The sequence below is a fragment of the Pseudochaenichthys georgianus genome, chromosome 6 (genome assembly GCF_902827115.2).
Source record: "Pseudochaenichthys georgianus chromosome 6, fPseGeo1.2, whole genome shotgun sequence".
Taxonomy (NCBI): domain Eukaryota; kingdom Metazoa; phylum Chordata; class Actinopteri; order Perciformes; family Channichthyidae; genus Pseudochaenichthys; species Pseudochaenichthys georgianus.
The window spans coordinates 15,428,206-15,451,917 of NC_047508.1; the positions used below are offsets into that span (position 1 = coordinate 15,428,206).

At 41.0% G+C, this 23,712-nt stretch overlaps 1 protein-coding gene and 1 long non-coding RNA gene across 2 annotated transcripts in view; one reads left to right on the forward strand and one right to left on the reverse strand.

Moving 5' to 3' along the window:
* The window catches only part of LOC117447921 (solute carrier family 66 member 2), a 145,171-nt gene extending 121,724 nt beyond the window's left edge, over positions 1-23,447 (forward strand). Inside the window, exon 5 of the mRNA XM_071203468.1 lies at positions 22,769-23,447. Within this exon, the coding sequence (XP_071059569.1) occupies positions 22,769-22,949 (181 nt within the window). The 3' untranslated portion in view covers positions 22,950-23,447. The remainder of the gene's footprint in view (positions 1-22,768) is intronic.
* Positions 12,539-15,240, reverse strand: LOC117447713 (uncharacterized). Its single transcript, XR_011643443.1, has 3 exons — positions 15,025-15,240; positions 14,512-14,614; positions 12,539-13,170 (listed from the first exon to the last, which is right to left on the reverse strand). It is a non-coding gene; the product is annotated as an uncharacterized lncRNA (long non-coding RNA).
* Positions 23,448-23,712: the final 265 nt, after the last annotated feature.

Genomic DNA, 23,712 nt, shown 5'->3' on the forward strand with positions numbered 1-23,712 from the left:
AGTGCGGTTCTACAGGAGCTAAGCAACCTGGATCTACGCAACACACACACACAAACACAGAATACCACGACACACTGCTAACCAGTGTGCTCGCACAGAACCCTACAGAATACACACTGCTAGTCAGTCTACAGAATCACAGGAGGAAGGCTTTGTCACAATGAGGCGTCTGTCACACAATACAGAGCCTCCAGAGTGTTGTCCGTGCTCAGCCTTTATACTCCTCCCCAGCAGGTGTGCGCCGGCTGTGCGCTGCGATTGGACGCCGTCAATCCAATCCCCATCTTCAGAGGCGGATCAGGAGATGGGCAGCCAATGATGTTGGCGCAACCACACAGCTCATTTACATGAACACACACACAGCTGAAAACACTCACAGGCAGATTAAAGAGCAGACAGACAGCATCCGTAACGGCCCCTACACACGGCGGCGTGCGTTGCCGCTTGGCGGTGGGCGTGTCTTGAGCTTGGGGAATCAACGCGAGCAGCCCGACCAACAACCAACCACATGAATGTCCCGCCCCGGACATACAACGCAAAGCATTCATGCCACATCCATGCTGGCTAAATATACTGTCTATGCTTGCTAGCTGTCCATTCAAACGAAATACACTGGATATAAACTCCCCAAACAAGCGAAAACCTACCAGTTTCCCCCACTGTCTCTGCCACCTCCCCCCATGCCTGGCTCCTCCGGTTTGTATCCCTGTATGTTCCCTACCGCCACGATCATTTTCTCCTCCTTTTGTTGACATATGGGAAATAACTGCGGTCTGGCTCTCCCAACATACACCCGGTTTGATTGGCTACTGCTTGTACTGTCAGATTTACATACGAGGGATTTGATTGGCTGACGCCTCCGTCGAGGCGGCAAAAGTAGAACATTGCTCTACTTTTGCAGCGAGCACCGCGAGAGAAGCTACGCTTTGCTCCCACAATGCAGTTCGGCGAATCGTGACGTCACCCCATTCAAAGTGAATGGGCAGAAGCGTTGAAGCGGCAACGCACGCCGCCGTGTGTAGGGGCCGTTACAGTCTCCTTGCAGTATCAACACTAATTCGGCTGACTTTTATATTTGATCCAATTGGTATATAGGCTATTTACACCATAACGGTGCACAGCTGATATAAAGGGACTTGTAGTTTTTAAAGATATTTCTTTGCATTAAAGAATGTAAATACTGAGTTGAGAGAATAGTCAGGGGATTTGGGTGATGGGAGACACATCTATGGATTCAGAATAACAATAGCTTAGACGGATATACCTTTCTGTCTGTGATGTTTTACAGATCAGATATTAATGTGTAGAAGTAAAACATGTGAAATATTATAGCAATATCCTGTAAAATTATGTGAAAACATGAATAAAACTACACATCTTCAGATGTTTTACATACATAAGTGACCTACACTAATAATAAAAAAGTTATTATGGCATTGTATGCTGTGTGTTATTTGTAACATCTTCAGAAACTACCTTTCCAACTCTTCATGCAGTTGACTGTTACAAGTCTATACAGGTTCATGGTACAATGCATAAGCTTCACATCAAGAGACTGAAACTGTATTTTTCTTTACCGTTCTGTTTTAATTTCACAATAAAGTTAATAGTAATATTATGTTTCATATTATTACGTTTTATTAACGAGACCACTGGGTCATGTTTGGAGTTACAAATATCAAAACAATATATGTGTGGATAACAAAGTAAATCCGTCATAAACTAAACTGGAAAGTATAATTTATTGTGTTAACACTGTCAACTTGACAGTTTTTTAACCCGAACCCGTTAAAGCACGTTAGTTCATTTTTGTTGTTGAATATGTTATATTTAATGAAAAAATTAAAATATTAAGAGTAGCCTACATACAAAATAGGGGGAAAGTAGAAGGTCAATGATAGAAATATAGAATAGAAAATATCAAGAAGATACTGTAGTGATCTCTACAATAAAACAGCTAATGGAGGAAGTCCAAAGATGTTAAGAGGAGGATGTGCAAAACAGACAAACTAATAAGGCTTTATTTAAACATTAAAGAATACTTTAAGTCTTCTTTTGGGGGTATCAACAGATAAATATTAAGTCTGACAAAGTATTTAACGTCTAATATATTGCATAGTTTATTTTGGCACTTGACAATCACCTTCCCTGAATTTGACTCAGGTGTAACTAAAGTCTGCTTTAAGGGTTGTTTATATTTCACATCATTAATCAGAATCTGCAAAGTAACTAAAATAAATGTAGTGCAGTTGAATTACAAAGTAACAATAAATTGCATGTTGTAACAAAAACATTTCCCAACTTTGGATCAATAAAGTATATCTTATCTTATCTTAAGATGATCGATGGCTACTGCCATATTTGCTAAATGTGCCTCTGAACCTTGATAAGAGCATGTTTCAGGCTTATCAATGAACAACAGGAGGGGTCACAGACATAAGACCAGCTGTTGAATAAAGCTCTTCTGACCTTAGCTGTCATGTGGGTATATTAATGCTGCCCATTATGGACACAAGCGATTTTCACTCATTTATGAATTATATGTTTTAAATGTGATAACACCAATGTGTTTCGTATCCCCTAAACCTGCAGGGATGTACACAGTTTAATACTGGCAACTTCTAATTATGGGAAATACGAAAACGTCTTTTAAAACTACAATTCCCAGGGGTGCTGTGCTGGACCCGTTCAAGTCCAGTTTTGGATAGTCTGCCGTGGATTCATTCCATTTCAAAGAGCTTGGCGTAACCTTGGCACACTGCCACTCCAACATCCAATCACAGAGCTTGAGGACTAAGCACGGGGTTTGTCAAGCAAACGGGCGTTGTAGTCCCGAACGATAGCTGAGGATTATGGGTAGTGTAGTCTCTTCGGCCATCCTAAACTCCGAAAAAACGATTTGTTTCTCCGAATCGAAGGTTAAAAACACAAAAGCATTGTACACAATTTAAACTAATCAATGTTGTGTAATTAACAAGGATACACTGATGTAGTATATACACGTTCTCCTGGCGAGACCTCAAATCATCATCGAAATATCTATCAAACTATAGATCCTACACATCTACTGGACGTGGATTCTAAAAGTAAAATATACACTTCTCTCTAGAAATCAAATCAAAAAGCATTTTAATGGCCAAACTATCCTACAATTTAGGATTTTCCAGAGACGGTTAAAACGTATTAGTGAATATACGACCCTCCGGAGTGTTTGCAATCAACGGAAGCATATGCCGCAAATTGTTGTTTCTTACACGACCACTAGAGATGATAAACTTTAAAACGTGACTATACAGTAGGTCGTAATAAGCTGCTGAACAATCAACCTATTTGGTCGTTTTTTGGAGGAGGACAGGCTGGTCTGAAAGACAGCAAATGCATATTTCCCCAAAATCAAACCGAATCTCATATTAGGTTTTGAAATGAGTTGAGGGGACCCACAATCTGCGTCAAAATTCATTATTCTGCTCTGATTCATAATTTACAGACATCGAAATGCTTTTCTTTATGGTTCCCAAAAGAAACACAAGAGGCTCTTTCTCAGAATGAAAGTAATCCTGTGGTAGTTGTCATTAAATCCATGTAAACATACTATATATACTACTAGTTAATTTGATATACTTTGATGGTGGCAGTTGGCACAGCTCAAAATACTACTCCTCGATTCAGTGCTGCAACAAATGCAGCAGTGAGACGCTTTTGTGACATTTTCCTCTTTCACTGAGTTCTCAAAGGTGTTTTGTATTCAATTCTTTCTGCCACTTTGTTTAGACACTTTGGCTGGCTAGCTGAGCTGCGTCCCTTGAGACGTCTGATATTCATACTCAACACTGAACTGTTGCACCGCTTCACGAGGTTCAATCTCCAAGATCTTTATTTTGTAGGGTTCCTATAGAGATTTGGAGGCAATTGCATGTTTCTATTCCTTTAAATTCCTTCACAACACCTCTCTGAGGATTTTTTGTCAACATGCTGAGGCTCCAGTTGTTTTTCTTGTCGCCCAAGCACCCTATACTAACAACAAGCTAGCAGTCCAGGTTGAGTCAAAATGAGCAATGTGCTCACAGCTCCAACAACATGTTCCAAATTGCTTTTGCCAAAATATTTTTTCTCTTCCATTTCCTCTTAAATTAATTGCTGAATTAAACACTGCTGGAGATCCTAAGAATGTGTGTAGGAAGTTGTGACAGTAGTGACTGTAACTGAGTGAGCATCATCTCCTTCATCATGATGATGGTGCCGTTGGTGTTTTTCATGAATCACTCAATTGATTTCATCTTTGTTGCACGCTCTGAGTTTTTATGTTTTATCTAATAAAAGAGGAAAGGGCAGAAGTGGAGGGACCAGCAGACAAACTCATTGTTTTCATAGAGAGGCAGTCTGAATTCCAGCTAATCCTTTTCGGTTTGGACTGCAACATCGAATAGGGGAGAAATAAAAGGCCAGTGTGATCAGTCTCATACCAACCAGCTGTGGGCATACTGTAGGCCACTGTGTCGTGATAGAGGGCTTCAATAATTTCAAACGGTCTCCGTCCTCACCTCCTGTTCTTCTTCTCTGTTTCTCCCTCTGTCATTGAGACTGATTGTCCGCATACCTCTGGCACTGACAGTATTGCTACATTCAGTCACCACCCGGAAACCCAGGGGCAGCTGGGGTAAGAAATGACAACTCAAAACGAGTTAGCATGCTGACATGTACCGAGTGGATGCTCTGATTAACAATGAGGGCAGCTGACTCTAACACACCAGGCAGCCACGATTAAACAGTCAAAAAAGCAAACAGACCATTGGCAAGACACCGCAGCACGCACCAGAGCCACTGGCCAACATGCTGTACCATTAGCATAACACAATATGTGCAGACAGGGAGGACCTTTCACCCTGTAGGTCCATGGAAAAAACAAATGAAGGCTATGAACAAATCAGAACTGGAATGTGTTAAAAAAAATTATTATCACGCTTCAATGGACACACATACAACTACATCAATTCCCAACAGCAAATTAGACTCAAATTCTGCATGAAATTTAAAATAAAATATTGATATGAATCTCTTACATTGTCTTTCCAAGTGTCCCTTTCTCTCTCTGCACTCCCATACTGTACCTGTTTGGGTGTTTGTATGTGCGGCTAAATCAGTATGTTCCCCCATAAACAAACTCAGACCTCTCAAATGTTACCTGTTGCAGTTTAAGGTAGAAATACTATTTATAAGTATATGTTGTATGATCCCACAGAGGGTAACATGCCCCCTCTGGGCACTGAGCTTAACGTAGCATACATTCCAGTAAAAAACAGTGAAGAAATTTCACAATGAAAATAAAAAAAACATCAGGTAAGGTGATAAATTATATATATGCATAATATATATTTTTTTTCTAATGTGTTCACTTACTAAATTAAATTTAGTAAGTGAACACATTAGAAAAAAAATATATATTATGCATATATATATGTATATATATATATAATAAGTAAGTGAACACATTAGAAAAAAAATATATATTATGCATATATATAATTTATCACCTTACCTGATGTTTTTTTTGCCAATCAAGGTCTTACCAAACCCCACCGGTTTAAAAAATACAGACTTCTTACTTTTTGAATCTGAGAGTCCCCAATTTGTATGTCCCAGCTCTGAGTCTAAGTGAAGCTACCATAAGGGATTCACCTAAAGAGAGCAATTTGATTTCACAAAGATGGAATTCAAATGTATCCTTTACTTTAAAACCATGTTGCCACAAGGACTAGGATAAGGGAAAAGCAGACTATTATGCATCTCACAGCAACTGAAAATATTGTGACATGATGCTAGTGTAGAGGAAGCCCACAGACACCCAGGATGGGGCAGGCTATTAAACTGTAGGCAGAGGCCAGCTGCCTTATATCACTTGATGGCCCAGCTCCAAACAACCAGGAACAATACAACTAAAGCCCTGGCAGAGGCCTGAGGGGAGTCGCAATTCATGAAAATTGTTTTACCTTTCTCACTTGCGTTGTTTAGTTTGTTTACATTTGGTCATTATGACATAAGAAGTGAGGTTAACAATATGTGGTCAGGTGTGCTTTTGAGAAAAAAGCACCATACAAGATAGTAGTTCACTGTCTTTGAATGTCAATGGTTGGGTAATTTACATTCATTTCCAGGGTGTTTCTGAATGAGTTTTGAATTGAAAATAAGGAAATAACTGGTATAATTCACAATTCTACCCATTAAGCATTTCCATTATATATTTATAATCCCAGTTCAATTGAATTGTATGGAATTGGCTTTGAATACGCAGATTGTATCACTTCAAACTCACCTTTATTGTTTAATGTCATACACTAGATTACACATAATATACCAAGTCTTAGAGGTTGAGATATAAACCCTTAATAAAGAAAGTGCAGGAACATACCTGACACACACTTGCACAAACAGAGGAACTCACATGTATGGGAATGTTAAGTAACAGGAGCAACGTGCTGGCCTGCAGAGTCGTGCCACTAAATGTAACCCGCTCCTCCAAGATAATCGATAACTATCCAATTAAGGTAATGCAGAGGGATAGTTGGTGACTGATGTCAGGCTGGCCAGATTAGGTCCTTCTCCTTCTCGCCACAGACATTATCACTCTATCAGGAGCTCTATTTTGATCCCACGGCCCGATACTGTGTATTCTGTTACCCGTAATAAGATGGAGAGGAGAGAAATATACCTGAGTGAGAACTTGAGAGCATAATAAGAGTAAGCAAGGATAGTGTTTCCAAATGTTGGGCTACTGTTTCCTTTGTCTCGGCAAGGCAAGGCAAGGCAAGTTTATTTATATAGCACTTTTCAACACAAGGCAATTCTAAGTGCTTTACTCATATAAAAGACATTTCCAGGATCAAATCAGGGCAGGGAGGAAAACACACTTGTGATCACTATTCACCAAACGGCTGAACTACACCCACTAGCCCTTTTGATACAGTCCCATTGATGGAAACTGTTTTTTTATATCTCTGGTTTTGGGTTCAAGAGCATGAGAGTTCTGGCTGCTGCTGTACAGAGTTCACATTTACACTGCCTTAATGAATAATGAGTTCCCAACCCTTTTGCATGGGATTTGTCTTCATCTAAGCAGTCTGGACTTAAGCAAATAACTATATGTAATACTGTTCCAAATTTCATGAAAATGTCAAGAGTATTTTCTCAGCTTCGCCTTCTTTAGCTGAGAAATATCTCCAGAATGAGATCTTTCATTGCACTTGGCGAAGTACACAAACGTTTCAACCCTTTTTTATCTTCTATTTGGGTGATGGCAGCTGCCTTCATTACTGCCATAGTCAAAAGCTCCTCACATCTTTAGGACTCTTAGAAAAAAAAGCTTTCAGCCAAAAGCTGAGACACAAATGGAGCGTTGAGTGTTTTTCCAGTGGTTGGCTGATAGTTTCGGAGCAGTCTTCTTAAAGATATCTGGCGTCTGAGAGGGAAAGAAAGGAAAGGGATGGCTTTTTGATGGGTTGCTTATTATTTTCCCATTAATTTTAAGTGGTTTTAAAGAGGCCATCCCCTCCAAACAATACAGTTAAGAGCTGAAGACACACATTTGAAACCATTTAAGTATAAGTTAGAAAGAAAAACATTTTTTAGTTGAGTTTGTAAAACATGGACTTAGATGCGTTCATAGTATTAAAAGAAAAAACATCTCATAAATGACAGAAAATACCAAATCGAAGGGACTACCAGGTGGACAGCACTGACTGCAGCCTGTATAAGATTCCCGTATTCCAAAAGGGATTTTGAAGTCACCAGGGAGCTTTGTTGAAAAGCTGTGAACCTGCTTTGGATATGAATTGTGTACGCCCCTATACGATATTTTCCTGAATCGATGACGCCATAGCCCCGTCTCTCCCCACCTCTGCCGCGTCATTGCTGATGCATTTCGCCAACGACAACAACAGTGGCGGATCACAGAGTTGCGTTCGTGCTCCAGACGCTACTGACCATGATACAGATTTTAGTGCAAGATCTACAGCTCCTCTACCACAACCATCAGCAACAAGTAGACATAGAGAACTACATGAACTACCTTGTTTGTTTGTTTGTTTTTGCCTTATGCCTATGCTCAGGGGGTCTTATTAGCTGCTTTTGGTGTATTTTGTGGCGGAAGTACAGCGTACGGCATATGTACTACAGCGTCTCCAGCGGTTTCGAGTGATTTCGTTTGGACGGACACATTTCTTGAGCCGATTCTATGGGCTTAGATATGTCTCATAATTATTTGTGTGAACATAAAAATAATTTGTGTGTAAATATGTGATTTGTAAATGTAAAACAACATCCATAAATGCATTTAAAAGATTTGCAAACTCACAAATAAATTTGCAAATGTTAAACGGATCTGCAAATACGCAAAATATTTTTACAAATAAAAAAAAGATCTTTGAATATCTCTTTAACATTTACAACTTTCGATCAGGCATTTGTCCATTTTGTATTTGTCGACCAAAAATGCGCTTGTGGATCTCACATTTCTTGATTTGTAATTAATGTTATTATGTTTATACTTACATTTCACAATTTGGGATGAATGAACTATCTATCCATCTATCTATTGGGACTACGGATGGAAATTAGCTCAAAGCTCAAATCCGGCATGTTTACGTTTTAAAGCATTATTTGTTTTGTTTCTCCGAATCGAAGGTTAAAAACACAAAAGCATTGTACACAATTTAAACTAATCAATTTTGTGTAATTAACAAGGATAAACTGATGTTTTTTAGTGGATGAGTAATGCAGATATCACTGTGTAATCATTTGACAGTGAAGGGAATACTTCCGGTTTTATTATGAAAACTTTGAGACCGGAAATATTGTTTTCACCCCGTGAGGGTTGACGCCAACTTTACATGGACGCTGCGGAAAGACGTAGTTTATACACGTTCTCCTCAAATCATCATCGAAATATCTATCAAACTATAGATCCTACACCGACCGACCGACCGACCGACCGACCGACCGACCTACCTACCTACCTACCTACCTACCTACCTACCTACCTACCTACCTACCTACCTACCTACCTACCTACCTACAAATGAAAGCAATAGAAAGGAATATATGCCTACAGCGCATTAAACAAATCATCATGCTCTTACTTTGAAAACCATGCGGACATGTCGTCATCAGCAGGCTATCACGTGGTTTCCGAAAATAACCGATTGACATGAGTATATTTTAGCCGAGACCGGGGGAAAGTTTGTCTCAAAACTCTGGGTGTGTAAAAAGACGATCCACGAGCAGAGATTTGAGATCCACAAGCGCATTTTTGGTCGACAAATACAAAATGGATTCACAAATGCCTGATCGAAAGTTGTAAATGTTAAAGAGATATTCACAGATCTTTTTTTTATTTGTAAAAATAGTTTGTGCATTTGCAGATCTGTTTTACATTTGCACATTTATTTGTGTGTTTGCAAATCTTTTAAATGCATTTGTGGATGTTGTTTTACATTTACAAATCACATATTTACACACAAATAATTTTTATGTTCACACAAATGATTATGAGACATATATCTAAGCCCATACAATTCCGTGTGGACGGAAGACTTTTTGAAAAAATCGACTTCGGTTTGAAATCGGTTTTGTCTCCGTATGGACGGGGCCTAAAACAGCCATCATTATAAAGACAGAGGTTACTTACTTACAACAAGACCCCGCATCCAGTCTAGTTTTGTCCAGTTTAAACACAGCCAGGATTCCAGTTATAATACAATATATAAAGTATAATAATTCATAAATAAAGCTTGGAAAATGCAGTGTTGTTTAAGTTTTGTCGGAATGTACATCTCTGGAAACTGTCATGACATCTACTGAACACAGGATTAGTGCAGTCAGTCTCTTATTTCCACACCGCCTTCAGTAATACTCATGAGCATGCAGTCTTTCTCCATGTCCTTCGACAAGTCTCTAACACCACTGGCCCTTGTCAACATTTAAACATTCAACATTGAAACTGGAGTTGCATACCATTCCTATTAGCCATTTACTTATTACTTCCTTTTTGGCTTCGGATCGCCCAAAATATATTTAGAAGTGTATCTAAAGCTAATGATAATCTGTAGCAGAAGTGTGAGTTAGACACAAGAAGTGAGTATCTATAACAAATATATTTGATTTATTTATGTTGAATTGAACATATCTACAGAGCAATGGAAGGCAGGTCATTTATAGCACATTTCAACAACAAGGTAATTGAAAGTTAGTTAGTTAGTTAGTCAATTTATTGAACATGTCAGAAACAAAACAAATATATAACAATAATATATATATATTCTCCTTTCTTTTTTTTTTTTTTTCCTTTTCACTCAGATTAATAATTATAACAAAGTACCAAAAAAAAACAAAAGAAAAAAAACAATAATAATAATTTTCAGATAGTCTCTGTTCATGTTCAACAGGGGCAAGAAGAAGCTTAAAAAACTTTTCTGGTCCTACCCCCTCTAACATATATTTTTCTTATAAAACATTAGGTCATCGTCATCAGCGACATGTTTGTCTTGTTAATCTTTTCTTTTCTTTTTTTACAAAACAATCAGAAAGAAATTACTTTTTACAATTACAAGAAATAACAACAAATGAGATTTTACAGGTCCTGTTCATAACCATTAATGATTAGACTCCTAAATAATACTTTCATTTTAGATAGACTTGTACAATATTTCAGTGCATCGTTACAGTTATTCCACAGACTAACACCTTTTGATGAGATGCAATGAAGTTTGGCATTTGTTCGTACGGGTGGTTTTTTGAAAATGCAGTTTCCTCTCAACATGTGTATGCTTTCTCTCTGTGTGAAAAGTCCCTGGATATTATGAGGTAATTGTTGATTTGCGGCTTTGAACATAATTTGAATAGTTTTATAGTCAACCAGGTCTTGTAGTTTTAGTGTTTTTAGTTTGATGAACAATTTATTTGTTGGTTCTCTGTAGGTAGTTTTATGTATAACTCGTATGGCTCTTTTTTTGCAGGATGAAGATAGGATGTGTATTTGTTTTATATGTGTTCCCCCAAACTTCCACACAATACATCATGTATGGAAGTATGAAGGAGCAGTACAGCATAAACAAAGAAGCTTGATTAATTAGGTATTTGGCTTTATTCAGAATTGCTATTGATTTGGATATTTTGGCTTTGATATAGCTTATATGTGGTTTCCAACTTAATTTATTGTCTATGATTACTCCAAGGAACTTTATTTCCGATACTCTTTCTAATTGGACGCCATTTATAGTGAGTTTCTTCTCTGTATTGGTCGATCGATTCCCAAATATAATGAGTTTGGTTTTGCTTGCATTCAATGTTAATTTATTTTGGTCAAACCAGATCTTCATCCTGCTCAGTTCCTTCTCCATTGTGACCAATAGCTGTTCTAAATCGTCCCCACAGCAGAGTAGACTTGTAGTAATGGCCCCAAGACTGAGCCCTGAGGCACCCCACATGTAACCTGCAGTAGTTGTGATTTATGGCTTTGTAGTTCAACGTACTGTTCCCTGTTGTGTAGGTAGCTGGATAGCCATGATAGTGCAACACCTCTAATGCCATATCTCTGTAGTTTTTTAATTAATAATTCATGGTCAACCGTGTCAAATGCTTTTTTAAGGTCCAGAAATATCCCTATTGCATATTCTTTCTTTTCTATTGCCTTAGTAATGTGTTCCATAAATTCTATAACTGCAAATGATGTAGTTCTGTTTTCTCTGAAACCATATTGTTGTTCATAGAGTATGTTATGTTTGGTGATGAAGTCATTTAGTCTTGTATAGTAGATTTTTTCCAGTATTTTAGAAAACTGTGAGAGCAATGAAATTGGTCTATAGTTTGACAGTAAATGTTTATCTCCAGATTTATGTATTGGTATGACTTTAGCAGTTTTCATTTTATTTGGAAATACACCGGTTTGTATTGACTGATTACAGATGTGAGTTAGTGGTTTGGCTATACATTCAATAATGTTTTTAACTGTATACATGTCAATATCATGACAGTCTGTAGACCTTTTACTCTTAAGTTTTTTAACTGTGTCAATAATTTCATTTTCATCAGTCCCTCTTAAGAATATAGTTTCCTTCACATATATATCTTTACTTTCAACACCATCACTACAACCAGTATTTGGAATTTCTCCAGCTAGACAAGGACCAACATTGACAAAGTACTTATTGAAATCTTCGGCAACTGAGGTCATGTCATAAATTACTGTATCGTTTTTTGACAGAAAACTGTTTGGGTATTGTGCCTTTTCATTTCCTTTTTTAATAATGGTATTTAATACATTCCATGTATTTTTAATGTTATTTTTGTTATCCTCCAATAATTTGTTGTAATAAAGTTACAAAATAAAACAATTATAACAGCATCAACACATACTGCTAAAGAAACTCAACCTAGAAAGTTTCACACAGATCAAATATGTATTAAATCACAGTAGGTTACTAAAAGTATGAAAGACAACTTTGCTTAAAATTCATTTAATATTTTGTATGAATTTTGGCTACAAACATCAAGGCTACATACTAAAGCCTGGAGGCATGCTGACTCAACTTCAAGATGGTACCCAGTATCCTGCGGTTCATTGAACCTACATGCTGTGTTATGGTGTTTTGCTGCCCAGAAATAACGTAAGGGGTTTGAAAAGAGCGAGACTCCCCCCTCAAATTTTCAGTAGTTTTGTAGAATATCTTCAATTAGATAACACAACATAAATGAATCTGACCATAGAAAACATAAAACACAAAAGACCTATCAGACAACAACCCAAAATCAAACATCTTCTTCTCCATAGGTCTGTCTCTTTGACTTGATTTTCTAAGATCTTCACCTGCCCTTCAAGATATACAATTCTAGCAGCCATGGTCCAATCCCTCCATGACCTGATGGCAAATAGGATGCAGATACACCCCAGGCACATAACACTAAACACCATGGTTTTTGTGTCGATACTGTGGTTGTTGAGGATTATTCCGAAACAGGCCAAAGCCAATGCAACTTTCAGCAGCCACCACAGTTTTCTCAGAAAGAAGGTGAACATTACAAAGGCAAGGGCGATCACCGCGTAGCATATGAGAAGCAGAAGAACCCACTGGGCTACAAAGACGATCCCATCTGGTGTCACTGGGTTTACAGGAAGGTCAACTGTGGAGCCATAGGAGATCATCACATCATTACAGGGAATTAAAACAATTATTTCAGATGAAGCTCAAAGATGATTGATATTTGCAGTGAATCAAAAACCAACATCTACCGACATGCTATTAACCTGGAGGTCTATGGCCCTGGGACGATTATCAAATATGTCATGTTCCTGATACCAAGGTATAAAGCACCCACTTCAAACACTATCAGCTGATTAAATGGCCGTTATTAAAAGGCTGTGGGAGCATCAGAAACAATAAGTCAAACACTGTTCATCCCGGATACCAGTGTGTGTTTACTGTGTGAAACCAAAAGTTCATACTGACTGACTGACATTGCTTATGTGAACAAAGTTAGGCAACATATGTAATTCACCTGATTGGAAGTTATGTTAAGTACCAAATGTAGGAATACATATTTATTGCAAACCATTATCTCTTCTTACCATGTAGATTTGGCAATAAAACTGTGACTCTTTCATAAAGTTTCATATTCAATTTCTGGCTCACTGGTGAGTGAAGTGTGCATTTTCTGAAGCATTAAGGTGGTACAAGTGATCCCTACCATTAGAACCAGGTGCATAATATGTTTCTAAGCTTATGTTGCGCATCTACCCAAATGCAGCTCAAACTTAAAGGGGCTCTATTATGCTAGTATTCAGGTTCATAATTGTATGTTGTGCCTCTACTGTGACATGTTTACCTGCTTTAGAGTTAAACAAGTTTTTTTCTGAGCCTATCATGTACAATGAGCACTAGCCAATAGAGGTACGAAGTAAACAAAGGACAATCAAGGATTTTCAGGTATGGTGCGGAGTGCGTGGGAGAGAAACTCCCTCTGGAGGGAACTTTGGGATTTTAGCCTTTTCAGACCATTTACATGCACAAAAACCTTAAGAAAACACTTCTGGAAGGGAAACCCATAAGCAGAATAGGGCCGCCTTTACGTTAACTTAAAGTCTCTAAAGTCAATTAAGACTATTAGCAACCTGTGAGAGGTGGAAATACAATTGTATTTTCCCCACAGAGATGTCATCTTAATCCCCTCAACCAAATAGAGCTGTTGGCATGTAGTAGATCACAATAGGACTGACTGTGCAGCTAAAAGGACTGCCATGCAGGGCCTTATATAATATTACATTGTTACATAACTATGACATATATATTAATGAAACATATATAATGTCCACTTTTTGTGTCTCTTGGGATTATTGTCATTTTAAACCACAATGGTACAAAAGCTGATTTGCAAAAAATGTACTTTACCCGTTTTACACTGAGAAATAATCTCATTGGAATTCATTCAAATAAATTACATTATACTTTAAAGGATTTGTTTTACCTTTGATTCCAGTAGCATGCAGGAAGTCTGTTACATACTGTAAGGGCGCGTTCAGGCCATTGGCCAAACTTCCTGCAACAGCATCCAGAAACCAGTAGAAAGCCTGGGGTGTTTGGTGCATGGATACAAAAACATGATTTAATGGAGTTGTCTGAACCAGGAAGTAGCCACTCAACATTGCTAATCTTTTTACTTACCTTTTACACTGACATAGCAGGATGTACCAAGACTATACAAATACAATACCATGTGTGTATGTATGTGTGTATCATTAATAATAGTGTGTAATAGTTTGACCTTACCTAGACACATTGAAACAAACATTGTTTTATACCATTAAATCTCAGTTGGAACTAAGTTAAAAAGCATGTATAACATACCAGTTTTATTTGCTACCTATATTTGTAAAGTTTATCCAAGATACAAGTTTTTGATCCAATACATTAAATAGTTTAGAATACCTGCAAAAGCAATCATATTCTGCATAAATATTAGCCTATTTCTATCTCTTACCTGTTTCTGGGAGAGCCACAACTGCTCTCTTATCTCCTCTTCTGCCTCCTTGTCTGTGAAAAAATATGAAATCATTGCAGCTAAACCTAAGACGAAAGCCATGATAAACGATTTTGCTATTTGTTCATCACTTGTAACCTCGTAAGTAGCCATTATGAGCAAAATAACTGTTTCTAAAATATATATGACGAGATATTCCTCTGAGTACAAAAGTAATAGAGCACACAGGCTGAATTGGAAAGTTTTCCTTGTGTTGGCAACCTTACTAAAGAGAGGCGTATGCCATGTCTTTATTGCCAAAACCCAGTGACTCATTGATGTGATATTCCCCGACCGATACTCAGCTGGCCAATAATAAATCCACACATCGGATTATCACAAATATAATGTATCCACATACTCTCTATGCCGGCAGGTATATCATTGATTATGAGTTTTTGAACTTTTTATGTAAACCTGTTTTTCAGACAGTTGAAGAACTTAATAAGTAAAATATCAAAGTTTAGTTGTTGGTGTGTCACAACATGTGAGAGCAAATAATGACACAGTGATGAACTGCCCCAAGGGAAGGAGCTGAGCAGGCTAGAAATATGATCAGAGACTGGTTTCATTCAATCAGTCACATTAATTCTAGTAAATAGATCTATACAAATAAGGGCTGCAGTTTATACAGATATGAGTTCTCACTCTGCAGGCACCTCACACCATAGAGGGAAACAACATATCTATCAACTCCCTCCAATGAGTAATTCAAATATACTCCGCAGTCTATCTGACATGCAGGACAAGTTAAGACGCAGTAAAAGAAGTGCAGAGAGAAGAGGAAAAATAAAACCACAAAGTCTGTGCAGTAATATGTTGCGTGGGAGAGTCCCTGTCAGGTCACTCAGCTGAGAGAAACATAGAACATATCATGGAAGCACGTGGTTCTAAAAGTCTCCACTAGTAGGCTTATTACGGTAGAATAGGTTAGACCAGGGGTACTCAAACTTTTTTGTTAAAGGTCCACTTGTGAATTGTATACAAGTTTAATGGTCCGGATCAATGCCAGTAAAGTCTGTAGCCAATGCCTTGAACCTCGGCAAAAATGACATTAGAAGCATTAGAAAGTCAAGGTAAACTTGCGGTTAACTTGCGGTCTGCAATGTGTGTCACGCTCGCGCACACAAGTAAATATATATGCACGTTCATTCTCACAACGCGTCAGACACAAGAAAATATACATTAAAGGGGACCTATCATGCAAAATGCACTTTGTGATGTCTTTTATACATAAATATGTGTCCCCGGTGCGTCGGGGAACTCACGCAGCGTCAGAAAATAAAACCCTCTCTCTTTTCCTCCGTACCCAAATCTTTTAAAAACAGGGGTACAACGAGTGGATACAGATTTGCTGCCGATCTGACATCGGCAGCGGACCCACAGAAAATTGCTATCAGAAACAATGCCTGACGTGTTTTGGGCGTAATCTTGTCTTTGTTTACATTAGCAAGCCTCGCTAACACTCAGAGCTAACCTGTAGTGTAGAGCACATGTGTTTAAAAAGCAGGAAATAAAAAAAGGAACTCACCTTGTGATAAACCTGCAAGAGAAAAAGCATTTGAGCTCCATACTGTTTCAGAAATAATCCTTGATGTGGTTTAGAACAGGATGGCGTTTTATCACAGCAGAATTTAACTTTATGTAACCGCGGCCGCGCACACGGCCTAAAGTTTAGCTGTTCTACTGATCAAAGTTGCCCTCTGACTCAACTTGATCAAACAGCAAAAACTCCACAGATTCATACAGTTGGCAGTCAACAAAAAGGCTTAAGACAAGGATTTTCTCCCAAGAGTATGACATTTATTATCAAATAGACACATTTACAAACAATATTTTAACCAGTAAAATACAACAACAATTTATTAGGAATTCATCTACTATGCTATTTAAAATGGTATCCAGCGTATAAAAACCGACTAAATGAGCGCAGACAGTTACTGTTGGGAGGGGGAAACAAGCAGGTCAAATCTGAATATATATACTCACCGCGACCCTCACGTGCACTTCACCGCCTCTTAAGTGTGTGTGTGTTTAGTTAATTTTGCACTTTTCACGGTGAGTAGTATTCAGATTTGACCTGCACCCCAGCCCGGTGCTCCACCCTGAAGTCGAAAGTTTGGAGCTCTTCTAGCCACCTGGCGACCTGCCCTTCTGGCTCTTTGAACGTCATGAGCCACTGTAATGCAGAGTGATCCGTCCTCACCGTGAACGCCTGCCCGCACAGGTAGTACTTAAAGTGCCTGATGGACAGCACCACTGTGCAGTATCGTCGCTCCGCTTTGTTGAACGCCCGGCTGAAGTATGCCACCATCCGCTCCCCCTCTGGTGTAGTCTGGGAGAGCACTCCGCCTACCCCAACGCCGCTAGCGTCTGTATCCAGGGTGAACGGCAGCCTGGGGTTGGCTGGGGCGAGAACCGGGGCTTCACTCAAGGCACGCCGAAGGCTGTCAAACGCTGCTTGACATTGCTCAGACCACAGGAAATCCCTGACCTTCTGCAGCAGCTGGAACAGGGGTGCGGCAGTGCCAGCAAAACCCCGTACAAACTTCCTGTAGTACGAGGCCAGGCCCAGGAAACTCTTCAGCTGTTTCTGGTTGCGAGGATTTGGCCAGCCTGTGACCGCCTGCACTTTCTCATGCAGGGTGCCGATGCCCTCCCCCCCCCCACTTTGTGTCCCAGGAAAGTGACCTCTCTCTGCAGGAAATGACACTTATCTGGATGTAGCTTCAAACCAGCGGCTCTGATCCTCTCCAGCACCACTCTCAGAGATCCCAGGGCCGCCTCAAACGAGCTGCCATGGACCAGGATGTCGTCCAGGTAGACCAAACACTGTTGGCGGGGAATCCCAGACAGCACCCTGTCCATCAATCACACAAAGGTGGCCGGGGCATTACACAGCCCAAAACTGAGGACCTTGAACTGCCATAGTCCCCGGCCGGTGCAGAAAGCCGTTTTTGGTCTGTCCTCTGGGGCAAGAGGGACTTGGTAATACCCGCTGCGGAGGTCCAAGGAAGAGAACCACGACAACCCTGCGACCAGGTCCAGGGACTCATCGATGCGGGGAAGGGGGTATGAATCCTTCTTGGTGACCCCGTTCACCAGTCTGTAGTCTGAGCATAGCCGCCAGCCACCTGTCTTCTTCGGGACCATGACTACCGGTGCTGCCCACGGGGCTGTCGGAGGGCTCGATTATGTCTGCCTGCAGCATGCTCTGCACTGCCTCGTCGCAAGCCCGCTGACGAGCCAGGGGAAGTCGCCGCGGGCGACACCTGATGGGCCGCGAGTCCCCCGTATCAATCTCATGTTCCACCAGATGCGTTCGGCCCACCTCCTCCTCCTTCTTGGCAAAACAGCCCTGGAACTCTAGCAGAAGCTGCCCCAATTGCTCTTGCTGCTCGGGATTTAGGCCGCCACAGTTCTTCCTCCACACCTCCAATACTGCAGACTGAGCCTCTTCTACCTCCGTCTGGGGTAACTGGGGGGGGGCTGTGCTCGGGTGGCGCAGTCCAGGGGTGACAGGTGGGGAATTGTCCTGAGTGGGCGTCACCGGGGACACAGGAACGGAGGGAGGGTTTTCCTCGTTTTCTAGGGTACTCACGGTGGGTGTAGGGGGTCTCCCCGCAGGCTCAGCAGGGTTGTGGATACGGGTCATAGTAATCACAGGCCCCCCCCGGAAACTCACTGTGCCTGCTTGAAGATCCAGGAGGCTGCCCGTCGCCTTCAAAAAGTCCAAACCCAGAATACATGGGTCCTGTACATCCGCTATCCACACGGGATGCCGCACTTGCACTCCCCCCACCGACACAGACAGCACGCCTCTTCCTTTCATAGTCGCCAACTCTCCTGTGACTGTGCGTAGACGCACCGATGTCGGCTCGAACATAGTCCCACTGGGCAACACATCTGCTCTCACCAGGGTTACTGTAGAGCAGGGGTCTTCAACTAAAATTCAACGAGGTCCAGTTAGAGAAAATGTCCCCATGCAAAGGTCCGGAACATCAAAATGTCTAACTTACTTCATGAATTAGTGTGATATATATTGAAGTGACCTGTAGCTTTATCAACGTCTGCATAATCAACAACTGACTGCCAATCAAATAAAGAAAGTACAATTCAAAAACAACAATATTTATTGTCAATTAACATTAAATACTGTGGATATGTGTAATGTTCCTCTCGGGCTGCATTTACAAATAAAATAGAGAAAATAAATAAAATAGCTTTTGAAAATATGTGCATCTTAAAAGTGCTTAATTTTAGATAATTCAAATAAAGTGTAGCAGCAGCTTGAGTGTCCCTTTTTCTTTGTTAACCGTTTCACATCATGACTTAACAGTTTCAGCCGATTATAGAACAATATCAGTATTTACACATCATAACAATTTAACAGTTTCAAAGTTTCTCTTTCTTTCCCTCTTATATTGCAGTCCACTCACTTTTTTTAAATTCAGTGTGAGAATTGAGCTGGAGCTTTTCCTGCCAGGAGTTTGTAAATCTGGGCTGATCATCGAGTCAAGTTGTACTTTTTACAGTAGGCTTCTACAGAGGACATTTTTTTATGGATTTTTTGTCAAAGCACTTAAGCTATTCATTGCTATTGGGATGTTAAGAGCATTCCATGGATTATAACAAAAAGTGTATCTCGAGCCGGTTTCTGAAACTTACCTACCCCACCTTTAAGTTAAAAATCAAGGGTTTTTATTATTCTTTACAGCAGGGGTGGGGAACCTTTCTCCTTTCAATTTTTACAACATCCTCCGAGGGTCGTACAAATTATTGAACTCAACCTTTGCTTAAAATGTTGAAGTTAAAAGCATCAATCTGGTACACTTTGAGAGCAACATTAAGAGATCTATGGATACATCTCTCAACATCCATATGAAACAGAACTGTAAGCATATTTTTCTTTTTGGATATTTTACAAATCACTCCCCTTATAAACTCTATTCTTGTTATTTTTAACAACTTTTTTGTTACTGTCATATAGTATTTTATACCAGTTTTTCATTTAGTCTCATTAATAACTATAATGATCATATCAAGGTGTGCCTTAACCTCACTGAGCTGAGGTTATTTAAGCCTCTCAACATCTAGCTCTCTTCCACCTGGTTGTAGAAAAGCTCTTTAAATTCGTTAGCATAGCTAGCTAACCAGATGCTAATAACAACAGATCGCCACTGTGTTTACAACTAAAGACACAGCCACGCAAACACTGCAGCATGTGTACGGCTCCTTATGGATTATTATCCTTATATGCAATATTTTAAGGGCTGGAGCGGCGTTCCGGTGCTCAGCACTCCTTTCAGACGAGACATAAACCACGTGAATACACGGAAGACACGTTACGCTCGTGTTGTGTTCAAGGAACCTGTCCTTGGCCAGGAAAAACACTACTCGCTTGTTTAATTATTTTTGCGGTCTAGATTTCTTCTTCTTTTGTGAAGTGAGAAGTTGTCAGTCAGTCGGACTGACAGACGGACTCCCTCCCCCCCACCCCCAAAACGAAAACTCTTCGGTTCTCAACGAATTACACAAGTCACCCAAATCAGCGTTAAAAAAGAGGGAGGCGCCGAAAAATCCCCTATTAATGTATTGATTATAGCTCCGGGTCCGTATAGGTCGGCGTCTGGGTCCGGATCCGGACCGCGGTCCGCCTGTTGCTGACCCCTGCTGTAGAGCCTGTGTCCACCAGTGCAGCGCAGGGCACCCTTTCCATATCGACAGGGACATAGCAGGAGTCTCCACCAGCACGGCCCACCGCGACGACAGGCTCCACGCCTGTGCTGTCATCTTCTTCAGGAGGGTGTAGAGTCTGGCTCCCCCGGCTGTGCTGTCGGGCTCCTTCCTCGGATGTCTGAGTCGGTGGCAATAGAGCTGTGGTTTGGTTGGGGAGTCTTTGGGCTTGGTTCCGCATATTCTCCTTTATGCGGGCCCCCCGACGTTTCCCTGGGATCGGCGTGCCTTGTAGCAGTCTCTGGCCAAATGTCCTGGCTGACCACACTCCCAGCAGACCCAGGTACCTGGTCTGTGTGTTGGCTGAAGAGAAACAGCCCTTATCATTTCCGTCATCTCGGTAACCTATGCAGGCTTCTCCTCCTCCCTGCAGCTCCTCACAGCCGGCGCCGCCGGCACTCCGCCGCTCCTAGCAGCTCCACTCCACACGTTCTCTCTCTCCACAGCCATCTCCAAGGCCGCCTGCAAGGACTGTGGATGCTGCAGCTGTACCTCGACCCTCAAGTCCGTAGGGCGGAGAGCCCTGATGAATTGAAAGTCCACAGGGCTAAGTAGTAGCAGACATGAAAGAGCCTCGTCTGTGAGGCACAAAGCTAGCTGTAGTGCTTTAGTCTCTATTGACCACCCCCCGGCATGTGCAAGTAGCTCAAATTGGGCCTGGAAAGCCTCCCAGTCTGCCTTACCCGAGTATTTGGGTGTTTTCACGGACCCGGCGGCGGCTGCTGCTGGTTGATGGGCGCCGCCATTGTTGTTTACATCCAGCTTGGAAATGGCGCAAAATGGCGCAAAATGGCGCAAAATGGCGCGGAAGACGGCGACATTCCCGCGTCTCTAGCCATCTTCACCGCCGACTCTCTCAGGCGCTCTCTCGCCTCCCGTGCACTCATGAACTCTCTCTTCATGTCCTTCGACCACCCGCATGCTCCATCTTCCTCTTCATCACTATTTTCCTGCTTCACTCCCATCTTGCTGAACTTTTCCATCTCCGCTAGCTTCCCGGCTAGCTCCGTGACGCAGTTACGGACTCCCGTCAGGATAGACGTCCTCCGTTCGAAAAGTCACTTCAGACACCAATGTAACGTTCACAAAGGGAGTCGGAAACAGGCTTCTAGTTATTAGGCTTTAATAACTCTTCTTATTCGCAGATGATCACAGGTACATGTCACTTCGTGGGTTCTACCTCACACTAACCTAACTCCTATCCCTCACATATATATATAGCAGTTTCTACGTCACAACTCCCCGCCCTCCCCCGTCCGCTCCCCCAACCACAGGCCCGCACACCAACCAGCATCACTGTGCAGCTCCATGATTGGCAGAGAGACGGGGGATGCCTGAGTGACACCCTGGACATCCTATGCAGGGTCGCTACTCGCTACAATATCTTATTTTACTATTTTATTTATGCATATGTTTTTATCTCTCCAGTTTAAAACGATATGTCTGGTTTACTGTCCTATAGTATACATTGGAATGATTTCAAACCTGTTTTATCCCAATAATTATAAAGGAGTGCCTTGGAAATATGTGTTTACATAAATTGTGATCAAAACGTTTGAGAACCACTGAGATAACTTAGACTAAAGTGAACTCGGAGTTCTTTACCTCACTGAGGTGTAGTTATCAGCCTCAGTCTGACTGGAGAGGACTCTCCCTCCACATCATTGTAGAAACATCTTCTTCTTCTATCCGTTAGAGCCGCTAGCACCAGATGCTAATAACAACAGCGAGTACCGGTGCACCCTCCCTTTCTCCCTCGCTCGCTCCCACTCACTCGCACGTTGGCTGTGAGCTGTGGGTGCCAGATAAGCCAACATCCCCCATTTTCATCACTTACACCTGATATATTAGTTATACAGTAATAGTATTGACAATCTAAAAAAACTGAGCAACTCAACAGTCAACTTTATGTTTCTTATTGTCTAAACTAAAGCATTTATTATTTTCATTTTCCCCCTCTCATATTCAGTGTGGACGGATTGAGACAGCGTGGTGTCCAGAGGGCTGCAGAGACTTCAGGGAGAAACCTCCGTGTGATGGACGTCCAGTCTGTTGGTGTGGAGAGGACTGAGGGTCTTTCCTCAGCGAGGAAGACCAGGCCTAGGAGGAGCCCATGCTGGGCAAAGCTGATACCAACTGCACAGGCCTAGTCTGTCACTTCATTTGAGTAAATGTGTTTACTTATACATTTAATAGGTTTACACCTTCTGTCCATATGTGCTTTTTATTTAAAACGTTTGATTATGGTTCACATTTCAATAAATTGTATTTGTATTTGCACTCCTTTGGTCCATTATTCTTACTGAAAATGTTAGATTACACATTCATATCTGACTGAAGATTGGCCCCATTTATTTGTGATGTTGCAAACTCTGCGGTACAAGGCACAAGTGTTGTGAAACTCATAAAGTGAGGCAAATAGAAATAATCAGCTGATGGAGTGTAGATGTGGAAATAGGTGCATTCGATCAGCTGACTGTTTTTACAATAAAAGTAGTTTCTTAGTGTACTGGTCTTAAAATCTCATAACATCAGCTTTTAATGTTCCTCTTGGATGTTCTTCTTGACCCTCGGAGAAGGAGAAAATGTTGTGTCTTTCAGGCATGTCCTTTCCTAACAAAAATGACAGGAAATATAAAACATTATTATTATTATTGGGATGGGTGGCGCAGTGGTCTGTGCATCTGATCATCAGATCAAGGGGGAGTGCTGGGGAACTCCAGTTCGAAACCCGCTCCCGCCCCACTGCGTCAGGCCGTTGTGTGGGCAAGACACTTCACCCGGATTTTCTCCTGTGGGTATTGTCCACAGTACATGTATAATACCAATGTATACTTGTAAAAGCGCCTCGATGACCTCGAGGCGTGAAGATGGACGGTGTGGCGCATTGCGCTGTGCAAGATCAAGGGGTGT